Here is a 19,084-nt window from a genome sequence, read left to right on the forward strand (position 1 = left end):
AATACAAATTAGATCAAAGAGGGAGGACCTGCCGGGGTCTATGCACAGCTCTTCTGCTGGTAAAATAGTGCAGTTTCGAGGGAAGCAAGTGGCAAAGGTTCTCAAAGACTTCTGATATCCCCAGCTTGGAGGAGTGAGTAACATCTTACTGGAACTCACATCTACTAGCAGTGGAGGGACTAAAGAGACACTACACAGCCAAGTGATCCCAGTCCCCTCACCCACTCAGCAGTGCTCAGGGCTGAAAGCAGGACTGCTGCACAAAGTGGCCTAAGAAATACACCCAATACAGAGAAATACACCCAACCGATGCACAGAACAAAAATCCCATAAACAGCGAGGCATCATTTCTCATCAAATGAGAATGATTTCTCATCAAAGTGGCTCATCCAAAAGAAAAAGAAAAATGGAACTGGTTATAAAATACAACAAAATTAAGAAGCGAAGCTCACAGAGTAAAGCTACCCACTGTCACAGAGCCCAACCACCACCACCCTACTCTAACAACTGAATGGCTAAAAATAGAATATATACTATCATCTTCCAGTCCTCCAGCTCAAGTGCTAAGAGAAAGACACACAGACCCAAGACAAATAGGGAAGGAAGTCAATGAGATTCCACCCACACTATTTTTGGACAAACAGAGGGGCCAGACAAAATTTGGAGCATTCCTAAGAAAAAAAGGAAGATGAGGCACAGAACATGCAGAAGGAAAATGAAGAGAACACTTTGGAAGATTTACTCCAGGAAACAGAAGGAAAAAATAGAGTATAACTGTTTTGTACTATCAAGAAAATTTAAGGAAATGTGGACTGTTTGAAATAGGATATTTAAAAAATAAACTAAGGTAGAAAGAAACCGTCAGAGCTGAAAAAGGAAATAAGAAGAATAAATAATGATATCAAAGAACTTAAAAATGAATTCAAAGCACCAAATACATATAGTGGGCACTTTAGTCAGTCAAAACCTACTTATGGACACTTGACATTTATATGCCAACCACTGTCGAACCAGCATTGCAGATAAGAAATTTGAACAAATCACAAAAGAAAAAGAATGAAGAAATGAAGCAATCAGAGGGAGGTTGACAGCTTTGGTAGAGAAACAACAGAAATCCAATACTTGAATGATGAATGTGCCTAAAGAAGAAAAAACTCCTGAAGACTTGAGAAAATATTCAATGATAAATTGGGAGAAATCCTTAAAATGAAATAATAAATATATGGATAGACTGGGTTCAGAGTTTTTCAGGATAAAGAATAAAGAATATATAACACTGAGGCACAACCTGGTGAAGTTATTAAACCTCCATGTTAAAGAAAGAAATATCCAAATAGAAAAAGCAAATCACAAAAAAGAAAAAAAGAAAAAAAAGTCAGGCTTCCTACAGACTTCTCATCAGAATTAGATGTCAGAGAACAGTAAAGCAACATCCACCATGAGGAAAGCAATATGGATAGAAAAGAGGTGTCACCCAAGAACTCAACACCCAGGTAAGTCATTAATACGTGAATGCCACAAATACACAGTACTGAGAAAATATATCACCCCTGGACCTTCGTGAAAAATCTATCTGAAGGTATAGTCCAGTCAACTCAGAGGTAAATGAAAATAAATAAAAGCATACAATTAAAGAAACTGAGAGAAGAAATACCTGGTGATAAATATATATTTAAGTATAGAATTAACACAAAATATGTAAAACATGTAGTTTTAACTGCAGAATTTATATAAATATGAAAATTTATGAATGGAAACTGAATAATAAGTAGGTAATACACAACAAAATACTTAAATGAGTTTTTTAGGCTTAACTAGAAAGGATTTCCTGTGATCATACCAGGGAGTGAATGTGAAATAAAAGGATTAAACGTTTTTATAAGTGTGAAAATAAATGAACTGTATATATGAACTCTGCAAAACTATAGAATCATTCCTGAAACATTAAAGATCACATAGGCTGTAAGATCAAATGCCAACTATAAGCCAGCCAAGATACACAGAAACACTTAAGAAGGAGAAGACAAGTGAAAGGAGAAAAGCAAACCATCCAGGGTTATTTAAGAGAGTAGGTATACTGAGTCTGAATAGTCAGGAAGCTGTCATCAAGGAGGGGAGTAGAAGAGACAAAACAGATTAAAATGATGAGCATGGAAATGATCTTGAATACCATGTACATCTCTCATTCCAAATCTCTTTTTCCTAATCAAAGAAAGATAATTTCAGTTTACATGTAGCCTTTCAATGATGGTCAATAAGCTACAAAGACAGACTGGAACCTTTGGAAACACTGTCCTTAGCCATTAACAAGTTTATATTGTTCTTATATCATTTGATACATTCAGTGTTGTCTCAGAGAAGACAGTTAAAGAAAATAAAATATACATATAAAATAAAATATGTTAATATTACTATTAGCCATTAAGAGTTAAAGAACCGTTCCAAGTCTGGTATCACTAATTTAACAGTATTAGACAAGAGTTAAAAAAAAAATCAGAACATGCAAATAAAATGCCAGGGAAACAGAGAATGGAAGTAATATATTTCAGGGGTTGGTAAATTACAGCCAGAGTGCCAGATCCAGCTTACAGCCAGTTTTCATAAATAAAATTTTATTTGAACGTAGCCACACCCATTCATTAACAAAGTATTTATGGCAGAACTGAATAGTTGTGCCAGAGACCTCGTGACCCAAAAAGCTAAAAATATTTACAATCTGATCCTTTACATAAAGTTTCTTGACCCCTGGTAATAGAGCAATAAATTTCTCCACTGTGCATGTATATAATATAATATAAATATTATATCATCTCTGAAGCAGATAAACTGAGAAATGTACCTTGAAAAATACTACTAAAAGTTATTTATACAGACTACCAATAGCAAAATAAAAGTAGACTACACACCTTTCAAATTATAAGAGGTGGAAAACACAACCAGAAATCTAATACAAACCAGAGCGAAGGAGAGAGGGCACGAGAGAGGTAGGGACGGAGAGGGGAAGAGAACTCCCAGAAATCAATCAGGGTTAGAAGGAAAAATCAGATGCAAGGAAAAAACAACCGGATCTATTGTATCAACAAGTAGAATGAACTCACCTGCTTAAGGACAAAGATTCTCAAGGTGAGATTCAGAAAAAAACAAAAAACAAAACTCTGAGAGAAGGAGCAACAGAGATTAGGAATAGCTGAAAATAATGGAGAAATAGACCAAGTAGATGGAAACAAAAGAACCACAGAAACAGTCAATAAAATTGAATTCAAGATATAATAGCATTAACTTACATAAAAAGTTATAAAGATGAAAATTTAATTCTCATGACACTTTCTAGGTACCTCAAAATAGACAAAGCAAAAATTTCTGGAAATCGGAGAAACTGCCATAAACACTACAGTAATGACAGACATTAGCTCAATTCTTAGTACACGGCTGATTCACAATATAAATAAGGTGATACACCACAAATATAAGCAATGAAATTAAATAACACAATACATTTGTTTTGTTATTTAAGTACATGTATATATTTTGTGTATCCAATGAACAAAAATGGACTATATGTTGGGTGACAATAAAGTCCAAAAAGTAAAAACAATACAGACCACATTCTCCTATAAAAATGATGTTAAGACAGGGAATAACAAAGGTTGAAAAAAATCAACAACCACTTGGAAAATTTTAAATGGTCTTAAACAATCCTGGTTCAAAGATAAAAATCAAAATCATAATTTTACAAAATCTGTAAAAGAATGATGTGAACACTAGACAGTAACAAGTAGAAAAATTCTAAGCTTTAAACGCTTTTAATTTAAATCAAGAAAATGTTAAATAATCTAACAATTAATTCAAGAAACTTTCAAAAGTACAACCAAGTAAAAGAGAAATTGCAAAAAAGGAAGTAATAAGACAAAAAATTAATCAATAATAAGGGTATGAAGAAAATACAATGGGAAAAGAAAGTCTTTTCAATAAACAGTGCTTCGACAACTAGATAGCTACTTGCAAAAGGATGAAAGCAGAACGCTACCTCACACCATACACAAAAATCAACTCAAACTGGATTAAATGTAAAACCCAAAACTACACAACTCTTAGAAATAGACATGGAAGTAAATCTTTGTAGCCTTGGATTTAGCAACTGTTTCATATATGTGACAAAACAACACACAGAAAGCAACAACAACAACAAAAAAAAAAACAGATAAACTAGACTTCATTACAAGTAAAAGCTTTTTTGTTACATACAGTACAATTTTGCATACCAAACTCATCATAAAACCTTATTAGTTCTACTTTCTTTTCCCCTTGGAGACATTCATCCTAGGGCACTCCATCCTCCCACAGGTAAGAAGGTCAGTTTTCTAGAAATATCTGTTAATAAAATTGAAGCTAAAAGTGATTCTAAAAAAAGTAAACCTAAAGTAAACCTAAAACCTAAACTAAATAATAAACTGAGGCATTTGTTATTTATAATTCGTAAACAGGCAGTTTAGAAAAGAAAATGAAGACTTCATGACAGAAATTAATTCAATACAATGCAAATAAATACAAGACTTTTTTCCTGGCCCATCAGATTACCAAAAATCTAATGATAGTGAAGTGTGCCAAAACAGTTACTAACATAAAGCAGAGGTACAAAAGTCGAACAATACAACCTTTCTGAAAGGCAGGTGACAATGTGTATCAAAATTTTAAATAAGCCTATCAATGGGCTAATGATTCAACTTTGAGGAACTCATCTGAAGGGGCAATCACGTAAGTATATAAAGATGGATCCCCTACAATATTCACTAAAGCGTTAATTATAAAAAAAAAAAAATTATTGGACTCACTGACTGAGCTAGCCGGGCAAAAACTATTGGACTCAAAAATTACTGGACTCAAACTAAACATATATCAACAGAGAGGGTCAGCTATAAATGGTGGTGTGATGAAGTATGTAACAACTAGTTCTGCAGGGGCTGGGGTCGGGAGAGAAGCTCTGATTTGTAACATTTGCCAATTTCTGTGGTGTAAATACTCCCATCATGGCTCATCTCAAGCAACAAAATGAAGTCACTGAATGCACAGTTGAGAAGAAATGTATACGGCTGGCTTTTCCAAGCAGGTACAAGCCAGCTGCAGCACACAACTGTATGATTTCTGGTACACTGAAACAACAAAATACACTGGAACATTAAAAAGCCATAAATATGATGCAAAGGATTTACATTACATGGCAAGATATGCATTACATATGACTGGATGAAAAAAGCCAATTACATACAGAACAGTTTATGCTGTGTAATCTGGGAGAGTGTTAATTTACATGTGTATATACTTCATTTGCATTTTGGGAAAAAAAAGAATCATACAATGGTGATGTGTAAACATTACATTCAGTCTAGTTTTGCCCATAACAAGAACAGTAAATCTGGCTTTCATAGAGTATCTAAACCAGATTAAGATTTTTATTTTAAGAAAGAATAGCAAAAGATCAACAGATTTGGCTTCAAAGTAATTAAAAACTTCCATATTAAATAGTACAAAACAAAGAAGAAGAGAAACAACAGACTGGGGTTAAGTTATCTGCAGTAAATATGAAAAAGGCTAATTTCATTTTTATGTTCAGAGCTCATAAATAGGCAAAGGAAATGAAGAGACAACTTACAAAATAAGAAATTCAACCAGAAACAAACATATGGAAAAATGGTTCATTCTTACCGGTGACTAAAAAAAGTGCAAATTTTAAAATTATGTACCTTTTTTTGCCTACTAATTTATTGATAATCTCGTAATACTGCTCGTGATGTTGCAAACTGCATACAAAGATTTCAGAATATGTTTAAGGTGTGTGTAATCAAGAGCTATAAAATTTTTAATATTCTCTTAGAGGTAACATTTCTATCCATCTAAGCTAACAAAAATGTGTGAGTGAATGTGTGTGCATGTGTCTGTGTTTGTGTATGTGGGTCTGTGTGTTTTTAAAGAAATGCTATCTCCACCAAGATCTTCATCACAGTATTATTTTGAAAATGAAACCTATGGGAGAAAACTAAATGTAAAAAAAAAAAAATGAGTAATCAAGCAAATTAATATATATCCTCTAATAGAATATTATATAGTAATCCCAAATATTAATATGAAGTTTATATAGCCACAGAGAAAATCCTTACAACATAATGTTCAATTGTACAGTACGAGTATACCCATGTGAGAAGCACAAAAATAAAACAGACTAGAAAGGAACATCCAAACAAAAATCATGCTTCTTCCATTATTTTTGATAAACTTATGAATAAATGTTAAAATCTTTTTCAAATTTTGTCTAAAAAAATGTTGCATTATTTATAAAATTTCAAAAATCACTGAAAAACAAAACAAAAATACTATTATTAACATAGAATGGGCTCTCATTATTTCAAAGGCCATCATGAAAATAATATAATGCATTTCTTAACAATGTAAGAAATTCTTAAGTGGAAGAAAATAAATACTTCTTAACTCAAACTTTGACTGTCTATTCAATCCAACAGTTCTTCCCATTAATAAACTTTTAAAAATATTTCAGAAAGTAACCATACCACCAGAAGATATATATCTCAAGTGCTCTTCTTTATTTGATTCCAAAAAGAGAAAAAAATTTATATATATATAAAAATTCAGGCAATAGCATACTGCTTGAAGATATATAATATAGAGGAAAAATATTTTTAATAGAAAAAGTAAATCATGGTGTGACCCTGTGGTTCAGTACTAGGGATGCATAACACGTTTATTAATTCTGGGAAGGATACATTGTCATTTGAGTAGCAATTCACAGAAAGGCCCTAGGGATTTAGAAAAACCCAGACAAGAATCCTTGTTCCCATGATAAGCATGGCCTGGAGTGGAAAGCCCTAAAGAAAATGTGTTTCTCAAAGGGCATATCTGGTGACTTCTGTGAAAATGTATTTGGAGTCAAGATTTCCCTAAAGAAATATTAATGAAGTCTTATGATTTTCTCTATTAAAATGCAATACTTTGCCAAGGATTGTATGGATAGAAAGAATATGAAAATGAATGTAAGTGCGTATATGCATAACTGGGACTTTGTGCTGTATGCCTGAAACTGACACATTGTAACTGACTATACTTCAATTTTTTTTAATGGGAAAAAAAAGAATTGTATAGATAGGGAAATACAAATTATTTATCAGAAACTGATCAAATAACATACAAGCATCTTCTCCTACCAGAAGATGAAAAACTTATGGGACTCCTCATTACAAGAGTTGATATATGCCCCTAGTTTTTTAATCATTTCTAATGTGCTCTGGATCACATCTTAAATGGTGACCCAACACATAACAGGACATACTAGGATGTTCACAGGACACCCCATTCACTAGTCCTTGAATACATCAAGGCCCTTCCATCTCCAGAATCCATGTCTGTTCCAAGCCTGGCTCCCAGAAGGACCAGGATTATGACCATTCATTAGTTCTTTACTCACCAGGAAGTGACTGATAAAAAAAAAAAAAACAGAAGCTGATTTCAGCACTCATTAGCTCTGCTCTCAAATTATTCAAAACTACTGAAATTACTCAAAAACCACTTGCCTATATTTTGAATCAAGAAATCCTCTTAAAATATGAAAATGAATATATGTATGCATATACATGGCTGGGACATTGTGCTGTACATCAGAAACTGACACATTGTAACTGACTGTACTTCAATTTAAAAAAAAAAAAAGAACTCCTCTAAGTTAATTCTGTCAGGGACAAATGAAGCTCATTTTGAATGCTAGTGGTAAACATGCTTTAGGGACCTTGAATGACCCACTCACTGTACTTGGATGTGATAGCCCAGCACGTGAACAGCTCATAAGAGAACACAACCAATACACAGGCACCTTTCTCAGCTAAAAATTACAAATTATTTCTATATTACATGTCTTCACCCGAGCATAAATCCACTTGAAAAGAAAATCTCATGATACAATATATCTACTTACTGCCTTGGGCAACTGACAGGCACTCCATTGTAGGAGGAACAAGCCACAGACAGCAGATTTCGTGGACAAGAGACATCCTAATAACCTATCACCAGATTAGCAGAGTTCCCAATACAGTAACAGATGCATTTCTATCACCCTGAACAGCTAACTGGGAGAAGGAAAAAAAAACAAAAAACCAGGAGAAGCCTGGTTGTAAATTTTCTTTTTTTTAATGAATAGTTTTTCTCAGGACACAACTCAATCTGAACTCTGGGCTTCAGCCTTAGTATCCAACCACCTCTGGGAGCAAGAGGACCCAGAGAGTGCATGCAATGAAAACAGCTCCCGTACAACCCAGACTTCTACACACGCTCGTCTCCCAATCCACGATCTGGGAGAGGAAGGGCACAGGAGACGTGCCAATGACGAAGAAACTCGGCAGGGCAGTGGAGCTGACAAAAGGAAGCTGCACTGGCCAGGAGCGTCCTGATCCAAGTCATCAAGTCAACACACAGCACGGGGTGCCCCGCCTTTGCTCCCCTCTTCTCCCCTCCAGAGCCCAGGGAACACATGGCCATACCACCCCATGAGCAACAATGCTCTCTGCCCTGCTGAGCCCTGCAAGATCGACCATCACTTTTCCTCGCCTGCAACTGTTCTCCTTTTCCCTTGCACCTGTCCAACTCCGAATCTGAAATCAAGGTAAGTGAGCCTGAAGCTGATAAGATGAGAAAGCCGTGGGCCAAGAGGAAAGTAGGGGTCAAAGAATGCCCAGTGCCTGTCTGGCACCTCCAGTGGAATTGGGCCCTCGTAACAATGTTTCTCCAGAGCTAGGATTAGAGTCCAGCTGCTCCTTCTTTGGTCATAAAGTTCCTTCTCCAGAATGTAGGCAAGGGACACACAGGAAGTAGCTTTGCTCAAGTTTCTTTGACCATGGCCATGACAACTAAGGGCAGTTCAGAGGCCACCACAATTGATAGGCTATATAAATATTTCTTAAAACAAAAAAGTATGAAAAGTCCTTACTTCATATTGTGAATGTGTCCACCATTACCTGTTCTTCTGGTTTCAACGAAAGCCCCAAGAAAAAAAATGGGCACAGAAATGTACATAAATGGTCCATCCAAGGGTTAATTCTAAGTCTGTCCTAGAAGGCCCTGGAAAAGGGACTGATGGCTCCAAATACAAAGGAGTCCCCCAGTATGCTCCGCCAAGGTGCCTATGGCACTTCCAGTGCCCAGGCCCCAACGGCCAACCTGCTCTCACCAAAAATGGCAGAAATGGGCTTGGGCAGCAGAGATTCTTTGCAAGCAAATGAAAAGCACTGCTTAAAGCTCAATGAAGGAAGAAAAAAAAGTGGCAGCAGTGACTCAAAGGTGGCTGCCTAAGGGTATCTAAGACAACACACCCAGGCTGAGCAGGGCAGCTCAGGAACACTGTGCCTCTCAGGCTCCACCTCCATGCCTCCTGGGATGCCGCCCTTCCTGCAGGAAGCAAGAGACCCATGCTGATACGACAGGAGGCTTTTGATACCACTCCCTGGGAAGGCAGCGCAACTATCAGCAGAGTGCCAGGCGGCAGGAGGGGCAGCTCTGGACAGACTGGCTCACGCCTCCTCACTCCCAGCCCTCCTCACTGCTCCTGCCCAGAACCACCCGAGCCGCCTGCTGGGGGGAAGAGAGGAGAGTGAGGGCGGCCAGGAGCCCACCAGACCTGGCAATGCCTCCTGAGATAGCCCATCACTTCTGGGGAGGGCCACGATGCAGACTCCCCGTCCAGGGGTAAGTGTGGGGGGAAATCGGCTGATGCCAAAGCTGCAGAAGGGACATAGAGAAAGTTCCAAAGTTCAAACGGCCCTTAGATTTCTTCACTGTACAGGTTTCTATAGAGATAGTAAAGGAACAAATGAAAAAGACACCCTTGGGTCTGTTCAGAGAGAGGCAGGGCAGGAGTACCTGACCACCTTGCAGCGACAGGCTTTAAAAAAGATACTCATAACAAAACAGACATGCAGAGCCATAGGAGGGTTTCATTATTTGGTCGGACGAACTTTAACAAAGCCTGGGTACCACTGTTTTTGCATGACTTACCAATATTCAAGAGTCTATCACCAGCGTTAGAGAGAAAAACAGAATTAAACTCTTAACAAGTACTCTGGCACTCTTTTAAGGGCAAACGAGGAACAAGAATTAAAGTCATCCTGTATTATTAGAACAAGTCACAGGAAGTGGGTCAGCTCTTTAGGACAGGAGGAAAATTGCATCTGCCATCTGCAGAAAGAATCTAAACTATAATGAAGGAGCTCTGAAAAGTGTAAGTTCTAAAACAGCAGTTCACGTGGCAAGAAAATATCATTGCGTCTTTACCTTAAAAAATAAACAAACCAAGAAAACCTACCCAGACTGGGTATAACAAAAGCAGAGATATCTGTTAATGCCGCCCTCCCTAGCTACCTGGACAGAAACACAGGTAGAAACAGTTGTCTTAAGGCTCTCAAGTAACTGAGGTGAGGACGCTCGGATCATTAAATGCGGAAGACGCGCTATTACCCAACACAGATCTACAGCCCCTACTCCCCTTCTAGCAAGAGCACTGCATCCTATTTTGAAACCCAGTGGCCTGTGATAGATTATCCAGCACTGGCTTGCTAGCTTTCTGCTGGTAATCATGAACCAGCCTCAAGCCCCCACCCTCTGGAAAAGGACAGGGAATTTTACACTTTGTTCGATAACAACGTATTTTGTTTTGTAGACCATGGTGTTGCTAACGAAAGTTAATCATCTCATGAAAGTACATTCATAAATGTCTTTCTCTGAATGCATTAAGGCACCCAACTTCCCCTCACCAGCTCACAACCACATGATGTTTGAAAGAAGCACCAACTTGGGAGTTCCCTAAATCTTGAAGAAATGCACATACCAGAGAATCTAAGGAACTCCTCGTAGCATGTGGCTAAGAGAGAGTAAATGGGTGGGGAGGATTCCATGGGAAGGGTCTTGCAGGCGGCCTGCGGCAAAGAGCTGGAAGACTGAATCATGGGTGGATGAGACACTGACCCATTTCTCTCTAGAAACCAGTCAGCTGCAGCCACCAGGAAACAGGGAAGATGCCACCAGTCACCCTGCTGCCTCTTCACCAAAAGGAAACGTAAAAAACAAACAATAAGGATAAAAAAGCTGCAAAAAGTGTTTAAAATATAAAAAAGAAAAATTCTATTTCAATTTTTTACTAAGTGATGATGACCAAAAAAAAAAAAGGTCAAATTCTGGAAAGAGGCAATTAATTCATGATTTCAGTTCTCCAAAGGGGGAAAAAAATGAGGCTATCTCTCAGAAATATACATGAATATGTTTCTAAACATGACTATTCACTTCCTGCCACAGAGCCAAAAAGTCTCACTCTAGCTCTTTTTCTTTAATTTGTGGATCAATTATTGTTCCCTTCTGTGAGGTTTCAGAAATATAATGGCATTAATAACATTCCGGTTCCCAACCACACCACAATCCATTACACACTTCCTTGAAACAACTATTTTGTTTCCAAAGCAGTCAAACTGCTCGCAATCCAAGAGTAATCTTGTGATAAAGGTGCGTGGAATTTTCAAATTTCAAAGAACTTGTGTGTGGAACAGTTTTCCATTCAAACTGCTGGATAAACTGCTATTGGCTTTTCAACCCGAAACAATTATGAGAATGTTCAACTGAATCATTCTCGTGAGACAATGAATGAGAAGCAGGCTTGGAGACAAAGACTTTTTAAAAGACTTCGCCTTTAAAACAGAGTTTCTTTTTACTGTGCCCCAGGTGGCCCACAAAGCGACACAGAGAAGTGGTAAGTGGAGAGCAAATCGATGATACCCATTAGAAGGAAGCAAGAAGTTCAAATCCACACCCTCCAATTGCTCTACTTTCTTTGGGGGAATCCGGCTGCCCACCCTGCCCCCATCCTCCTACACCCACAGGTCCCCAGGTCCCGACAACGGTATGACTGTAAATTGAGGACAAGGTGCTATGCTGAGCTACAAAGAAACAAGGGCCACTGTCTCTGCCCTCGGGGAGCTTCCAATCTAGTTGGAAATACAGGGCAAGTGGTCATTAACCGTCTCTCCTACTTAAAGGCAAAAAATGATACGTTTGCTCCAAGGAAATAAAATACATAACTTAGGAGTTCAGATTCTCAAGACCATCTACTTTCCCCAGTTGTGTAATCCCCGGAAAGCTCCGAGAATGGCCTTCAGATTATTTTGTCTTTTTCTTTGTATTAAGAGCCAATAGAAAAGCCAAAGCCAGGAAGGATAATACTCAGAAGGACTTGTTGGTCAGAGAGTGTTAACTGTAAAACAACAACTGTGAAAAGGGCATGTAGTCTTTCCTGTTGGCAAATAAGAACTAAGGAGGTTGCATGTGGCACATTATTTTACACATAGTAGGTGCTTAACATGTCTTCATTTGATCAGCATTCTGTATGCAATTGTTCTTTCTTACAGTAGGTCTGGTAAAACAAGGCTAGAGGAAATGCTTATTTTCTAATAACTGGCAAGTGTTGAATAAATGAATTTGAAATATCTTGATAACTTTATTTTAAAATAATACTAATTTTGTTCTTAAAAATGAAACATGAGGCTTTTAACAATATGTTCTGCACTGATTTCAGAAATTACGTCTAGGTATGAAGGTCAACCCCAGAGCTATTTAGCAAATTCAGTTTTTGGTTCTCAGCATCGTGATATGGGTGTTTATTCTGTTTGTAAAGCCCAGATTCACGACCACCTAGGATCTATGAACTCATTTCCAACAGCATGTTTAAGTCCTTTTTTCCTTTGTACCACACGTTAGATGCAAAATCAGATTTTTACATTATTGGTAATGTAACAAATCACAGGTGAGTGTCAAACAACTTCCTATAATTTTATTAGGAACAGCTGTTCACACAAAATAGCGTTTGGGTCTGAGAATAGCTTTCTTTAACATTACTCCATTCGGCAGAACAAGAGAAAACATTCACTGTTTACTGTAGTCAGTTATTGCCACAGATTTAATTACCAACAATCACACATTTTACCTTCTATTGCTGTTTCACACTTCCCTAGGATTAATTCTGCAGAGATCTTAACATTGCTTAAAAGCCATTCTAAAAGTTTCCCTTTGAAAAAATGACACTGCCCTCCCTGTTCAACCAGAAAATGAGACTTTAAATTTGTTGCTACAAATACTTGTATTTCTCTCAACCCCAAACAGAGAGTCTGGAGAAAACAGATTCTCTCTACCTTCTCAGGGAGAAAGCAATCCTAACCTTCTTAAAATGGCTTCTCTCCCTTCCAAGATGCACCCTTTGAGCTATTGTTTCCTCTACAACACCCAAGCCACATTTCCCTTGATAGCAACAGAACTAATAACCTCCCCTTAAAGAAGACTCTTTTGAATGCTGGAACCAAAAGCATCCTTGGAAAAATCTCGTTCAAGTCAGTGTAAGTTTGCCTAGATCAGGAAGAAAAATGTGTTCCTTTTTTCTGCTAAGTTTAGCATAGCACGCTGCCTCACAACTGCAAAAGCTGTTTCAGGTCCTTAAAAATTCATCTGTAATAAAAATCATAGCCGTATTTAATAGGCATCTCTGAAAATTGAACATAAGCCATCTCTTATAAAGTGCAGCTGGGTGGTTTGATTTTTTTTAATGAAAAAGAGGCTATAAAATGTATTTGTAATAAACAAAATGGCTACTAAATTATTCTTCTGGTTCTCCTTTCTAAGCCTATCTAAAAATATCTGAATAGACACATACCGGATCATTTCACTGTTCAGCAGGGTTTTAATTTGTGCCCAAAGTTCCCATATGAAGAAATAATTCGTAACTACAGGATGGACAGCTATATATATGGCAGATCTAGGCAATGAATCTATGCGGTTCAATGCACAAATCTTACTCTGAAGGCTTTGTTATATAGTCAGAGCTACAGTTCTGATTTTTATGAGGGACGTTCCCACTTCACTCTTCAGATACAAACTGTAAGTACTTTGTTTCCAAAAGAAAAAGAAAAAAAAAAGAGGAAATGCATCCAAACAAACCCTGACATTCAGAAACATATTCAACACTTGGAAGCTAAAACAGTAGCAAAAAAAAAAAAGTTGGTCTTAAAACAGCCTCTTAAACACCATATCATGGTATTTGCAGGGAGATTCTGTTATTAGAAGTGCTTAGAAGGAAGCTTTCATTCTGCGGTTCTGAGTAGCCATCCTAGACAGCCACTAACCTCTAGGTTAATTCAGGCCCGTTCTTCCCCCAGTGACGTCCATAGAAGGGTGGTGGGGTGGGTGCTTTTACCCAGACCTGCATGAATGAACACTCCATACAGTCTAAATGTGTCTGAGCATCCCCAGCCTTCCAGGTGACTTCTTTCTCTCTAATTTTTCAGTTTTCAGTACAAATGTGTATCACTCAAATTTAAAATGTTCTTTCCGCAATTCCTAAAATTTAATCATTGTGGTTCTCCTCATGGAATTATATATAGGTAAATCACAAAATCTGTTCAGTCACCACCTGTACTCTAGAGAATTTAAAAATTCACTCTGATGAGTGTATCACGAAGAAAAGTACGTGGCAAAAAGATGACAGGGTTAAACCTGCTTCTACATGAACAAAAGTAATCAAGACATGGTGTGGTTTCATTTGTTTTCCTTTAAACTTTCATATTTGAAGCATGACTGTTATCATTCTCAAATGCACCCAGCAGACAACTGTAAGACACTGGTTCAAGATGTGATGTAACATCTTACATTAACATTTCCTACCCTGGAATGCATTTGTATTCAATTGGCTCAAAGAGTTACACACAATTTAAAAAAAAAAAAAAGATCATGATTTTCTCTGCCACAAAATGAAAACATTACATATTCCCACGTCTCTATAATGTATTCATTACTTTATGGTCCCAATTTCTATCTGGAGGGTCTTAAATAAGCTTACTCTTTTAACAAATACTTATTGGGAGTTGTCTATGAGTTAGAGATTGTGCTACAAGCTGGGATTTAATAGTGAGCAATATGCAAACAGTCCTATCTGCCAAAGCATCCAGCCCGGAATAGGAAGAAAAATCTCCAATCACATATGTAATTCAGTTAGAAGATCAAGAATATATATTCTTTTATCTAAGACTGGCCTAAACTTTGTCTTTTTTCAATAGGTGGAATCCAATCAACAACAACAACAAAAATTTGCTAAATCTTCCTGTCTGATGATTAAGATCTGAAGAGTAAAGATATCAAAAACATGTAAAATAAGAACAGGCTAATGAGGGAAAAAATGTATCTTCAAGGAACTGAAAAAATGTCACCATGAATATCCTTGACCAGAAGCAGGCATTCAGTGCCATTTGTTTTATAGACTTAAAGAAATACTATATTAAATAGTGTGACCGACGTGCCATCAAGAGAAATACTCAGTTAATACATAAATATTAATTAAAGAATATGTTATATCTAGGAAATAGATAAAAATTTCAATTTAAAATATTCTCTTGCATATCTATGTAGAATACAAACAGTTATCTTGAAGTGTCTAAGAAAATAAACACTAATATAAGCGAATTCAGAGAATGAATTTTAAAAAAAACAGAATTCAGAATTCAGTATGATACTTTATCATAGAAGGTTTCCAGGTTCCTTTTTTTTTAAAAGAGTGAAAACATTTAAGTAGTAGAATTTGGAACATAACTGGCTTAATTGCTGGATATATATGAAGACAGCCCAAACTTGAATGCCACACTTTCATCTAGGCAGGTAACCACTATTTCCCCTTTCTAATTTCTCCATATTATTAGTATATAAAATTATTTAATCATGCGAACAAATGCAAGGGGCTCCTGTCAAATAAATCCATTTCCATTAAAATGGCGTCATGCTTTGAACTAAAATTTACTTTGAAAATAACTGCATACTGAATTTTATTGAAATATAAGGGTGATTCCTCAATTTACATAAAGCAGTTAAAAATAATGGCAAACCTTTTGCTAGGTGTCATGTAAATGAATGAAAATTCGGTGCACTCATCGAAGTAGCACATCAGGAGTTCCTCAAAAGGAACCCCTCCCCGACACCTTCCCTGTTCAAATGCAACATCACTTCTCTCCTGGACTCAAAGAACCAGGAAAGCCCCCCCCCCACACACACACACACACACACACACACACACGAACCAGGAAAGCCCACACACACACACACACACACATCTACACTGAGCATACAGCACTGACTATGTATTAGTGAGGTACTGCTCTAGTTATGTTCCAGAAGCAACACACCTAGAACATGAAGCTGAACAAGTCTTACATGATGTCTAGGGATTGTGAGCCTAACAGGAAGTTGTATAATTTTTAAATGTTACTAATAAATGTAGGTGCTAAACTGATGTCATATTTTTCTACCATTTCTAACAGGCCATATTTGGGGTTTGGGGTGAGGCTGTATTCAACCTACTCAAAAATCTAATAAGAGGGGAGGAAAAGTTCTCCACATTACCACTGTATCAGTAAAACTGTTTTACTTTAATTTTTTCCTCTTCAAATTATCTCCAAGTTCATTTTTAAAGCATAATATGTTATTTAAATATACAGTATGTAATTAAGCGTCCATCTCTGGGTATTCCTCCCAAAGTCCTCCTCTCAGATGTTCAAACCTTAGGCCCTCAGACAATCAATCCCCTTCCCCAGCTCTAACTCAGAGCTGCTAGGAACCCAAGGCGGCCACATTTCAAGCAATGGGGTTGGCCTGAGAGACCTCAAACGCCCTATTCACAGCTAAACAGAAACAAAGGCTGTAAACAGGGCAAAAGAAAAATCGTTCTTAAGTCTCTCTAAAACACATGCTTTTCCCCTTAATCATGCATTTAAACTCTATCCATTTCTCTTGCCCCTTCTGTTTTCTTCTTAATCTTGAGAATTCAGAAAACATTCAACTACACCTTTTCAGCCATTAGACGTACCCCAAAATAAGAATTAAAATGAAAACTAAAACGATCTTTCTTTTCCAATCGCAGTTTTCCCCTCCCCTGGCTTCATTCCCTAAAGCCCACCCCTTCTATCCAGGGTTTGCCTTCTGTTCTTTATAAACATGTGCACATTTATCTAATCTGATTTCAAAATCAAGACATTAAGCATGGCATGTGAATTAACCATTTGTAACTATTTGTGATGATTATATTTTGTTCCTTCTTGTAAATGATCCCGTACATAAGCAGTTCCGTCCCAAAGGCAATTGGTTCCTTGAACCGGGAGATGGAATGCTCAAGATAAGAAAGAAAATGCACGCTTCTCAAATGAGAATTGACAATACAATATTCTTTTCTTCCAGAACGGTCTGAGAAACATATTTATTATACACGCAAATATCCAGAACACAAGTGCAGACATTTTTCAGGCCTGTTATTGCAAAGCTGTTTGTTCTTTCTACCACAATAGCTCAGAGTTCTGTCGCTCTGGCTTGTCTGTGAACCCTGATCGTTGATTCTGAGCATTCTCTCAGAGATAATCATCAATAAAATTCCTGGATGACAAATGGCATTTTCTTGCTCACCTAATGTTAAATCAGGTGTTGGGTTATTTCTTAGAGATTAAAGGGAAATTTTTGCTATCCACTTCCCATTTTTTCTTCTAGCCCCGATACCAGAGATATTAAAATTAGCTGTCCGTTTTAAACAAAAGGTTTCTATTTGTTTCCATGAGAGTAACTGAGAGGCTGTACTGGTTTTCAGTAGTAACTATTAAGAATTCAGGCCTACATCTGGATTGCCTCATTAAACAAAAGATACCCGTCGCTGTCAACAACTACACAGCACAACCCTCCCGTATTCCCTCATCTTTATCTGGGAGGAATGGTGGAGACGCGAAGCACGCCTGTCTGCATCAAGAAACTCTTGTGGGTCCCTCCTTTTGGTGGTCTGGTGGCTAGAGAACAGCACTTATGTGACACATTTGGGCTTGCCTCCCCGCCCCGCGAATACATAAGCCTCTTTTCTTCGGAGAGCCTGCCACTCGGCTCCCTGATCATCACTCCTCGGAGAATCCAGTCGTGAGTCTGCCCACCGTTCCATCATTCCCTCCCGACCCCAGAAAGCACTGATAATGGATGCACACAAGCCACCCAACAGCACGCTATCGCCAACGTGCCCTGGCTCCGCTCGCCACCCTCGGGCCACACACACACACCGCTCCCCACTCCACCACCCTACGGGGCGCCGCGGCGACGACACTGGAAGTTCAAGCCCCCTGCCCACCTTCCCACCCCCACGGCTCTTCCCGAAACGATCTGCCATTTAGCAAATGCACAGCAGATAAACGCGCACCCCGAGTGCACAGCCCTCAGGGATACCAAAAGGCACACGCCGAGGCCATGGGCAGGGCAGCCCCGACCCTTCTGCGCGCGGGCGCGCGTGTATGTACGCGCCCGCGCACCCGCGGGGGTGCGGGTAGTGACCGGGGGCGCGCCGGGGGAGAGCAGGGGCGAGCCGCGGGCTCCCGGGGGCCAAGGCCGCCGTCCCAGGGGGCCGGGGGCGGCCGGTGGGGGACGCAAAGGCCGGGCAGGAGGGCCCGCGGGGGCCGGGCCGGGCTAAACTCACCGAGCAGCAGCAGCTTGAGCTCCCGGCGGGCGTCCCGCTTGTCCCTGCGGAGCTGCCGCTCAATCTCGTCGTTGATCCGCCGGGCTTCCTTGGCCTCCTCGCTCAGGCAGCACGCCATGATGGACTCCAGAGTCATTCTTCCAAAGTGCCTCCGCTGCAGCCCCACCGGCACCCCCTGCTCACACGCGCGCACACACACCCTCCCGCCCTCGCTCCCCCGAGGCAGCGGTGGCCACCGAGCCCCCGCCGCCCGGGCGCGCGTCCGGGGCGAGCTCGGGAAACGGCCGCGGGGGCCGCGGCCAGGGCCGGGGCCACCAGGTGGGCCGGGGGTGCGGCGGCAGCGGGCGGCTCCGGCCGCCGGCAGGAGCGAGGCGGGCGCGGGAGGCGGCCGCGGGCGCTGGCTCGGGGGGCGCGCTGGGGAAGGCCGCCGCGCCCGGCCTCGCTCAGACGCCCGCGCCTCCTTCCCCGAAAACTGGCGGCCCGCCTCGCCCCCCGCGCCGCCGCCGCCGCCGCCGC

At 39.5% G+C, this 19,084-nt stretch overlaps 1 protein-coding gene across 1 annotated transcript in view; it reads right to left on the reverse strand.

Annotated features, from left to right (window-relative positions):
- The window catches only part of LOC102536841 (guanine nucleotide-binding protein G(q) subunit alpha), a 268,471-nt gene extending 249,756 nt beyond the window's left edge, over positions 1–18,715 (reverse strand). Inside the window, exon 1 of the mRNA XM_072959642.1 lies at positions 18,569–18,715. Coding sequence (XP_072815743.1) covers positions 18,569–18,704 — 136 coding nt within the window. The 5' untranslated portion in view covers positions 18,705–18,715. The remainder of the gene's footprint in view (positions 1–18,568) is intronic.
- Positions 18,716–19,084: the final 369 nt, after the last annotated feature.

The sequence above is a fragment of the Vicugna pacos genome, chromosome 4 (assembly GCF_048564905.1).
Source record: "Vicugna pacos chromosome 4, VicPac4, whole genome shotgun sequence".
Lineage (NCBI taxonomy): Eukaryota > Metazoa > Chordata > Mammalia > Artiodactyla > Camelidae > Vicugna > Vicugna pacos.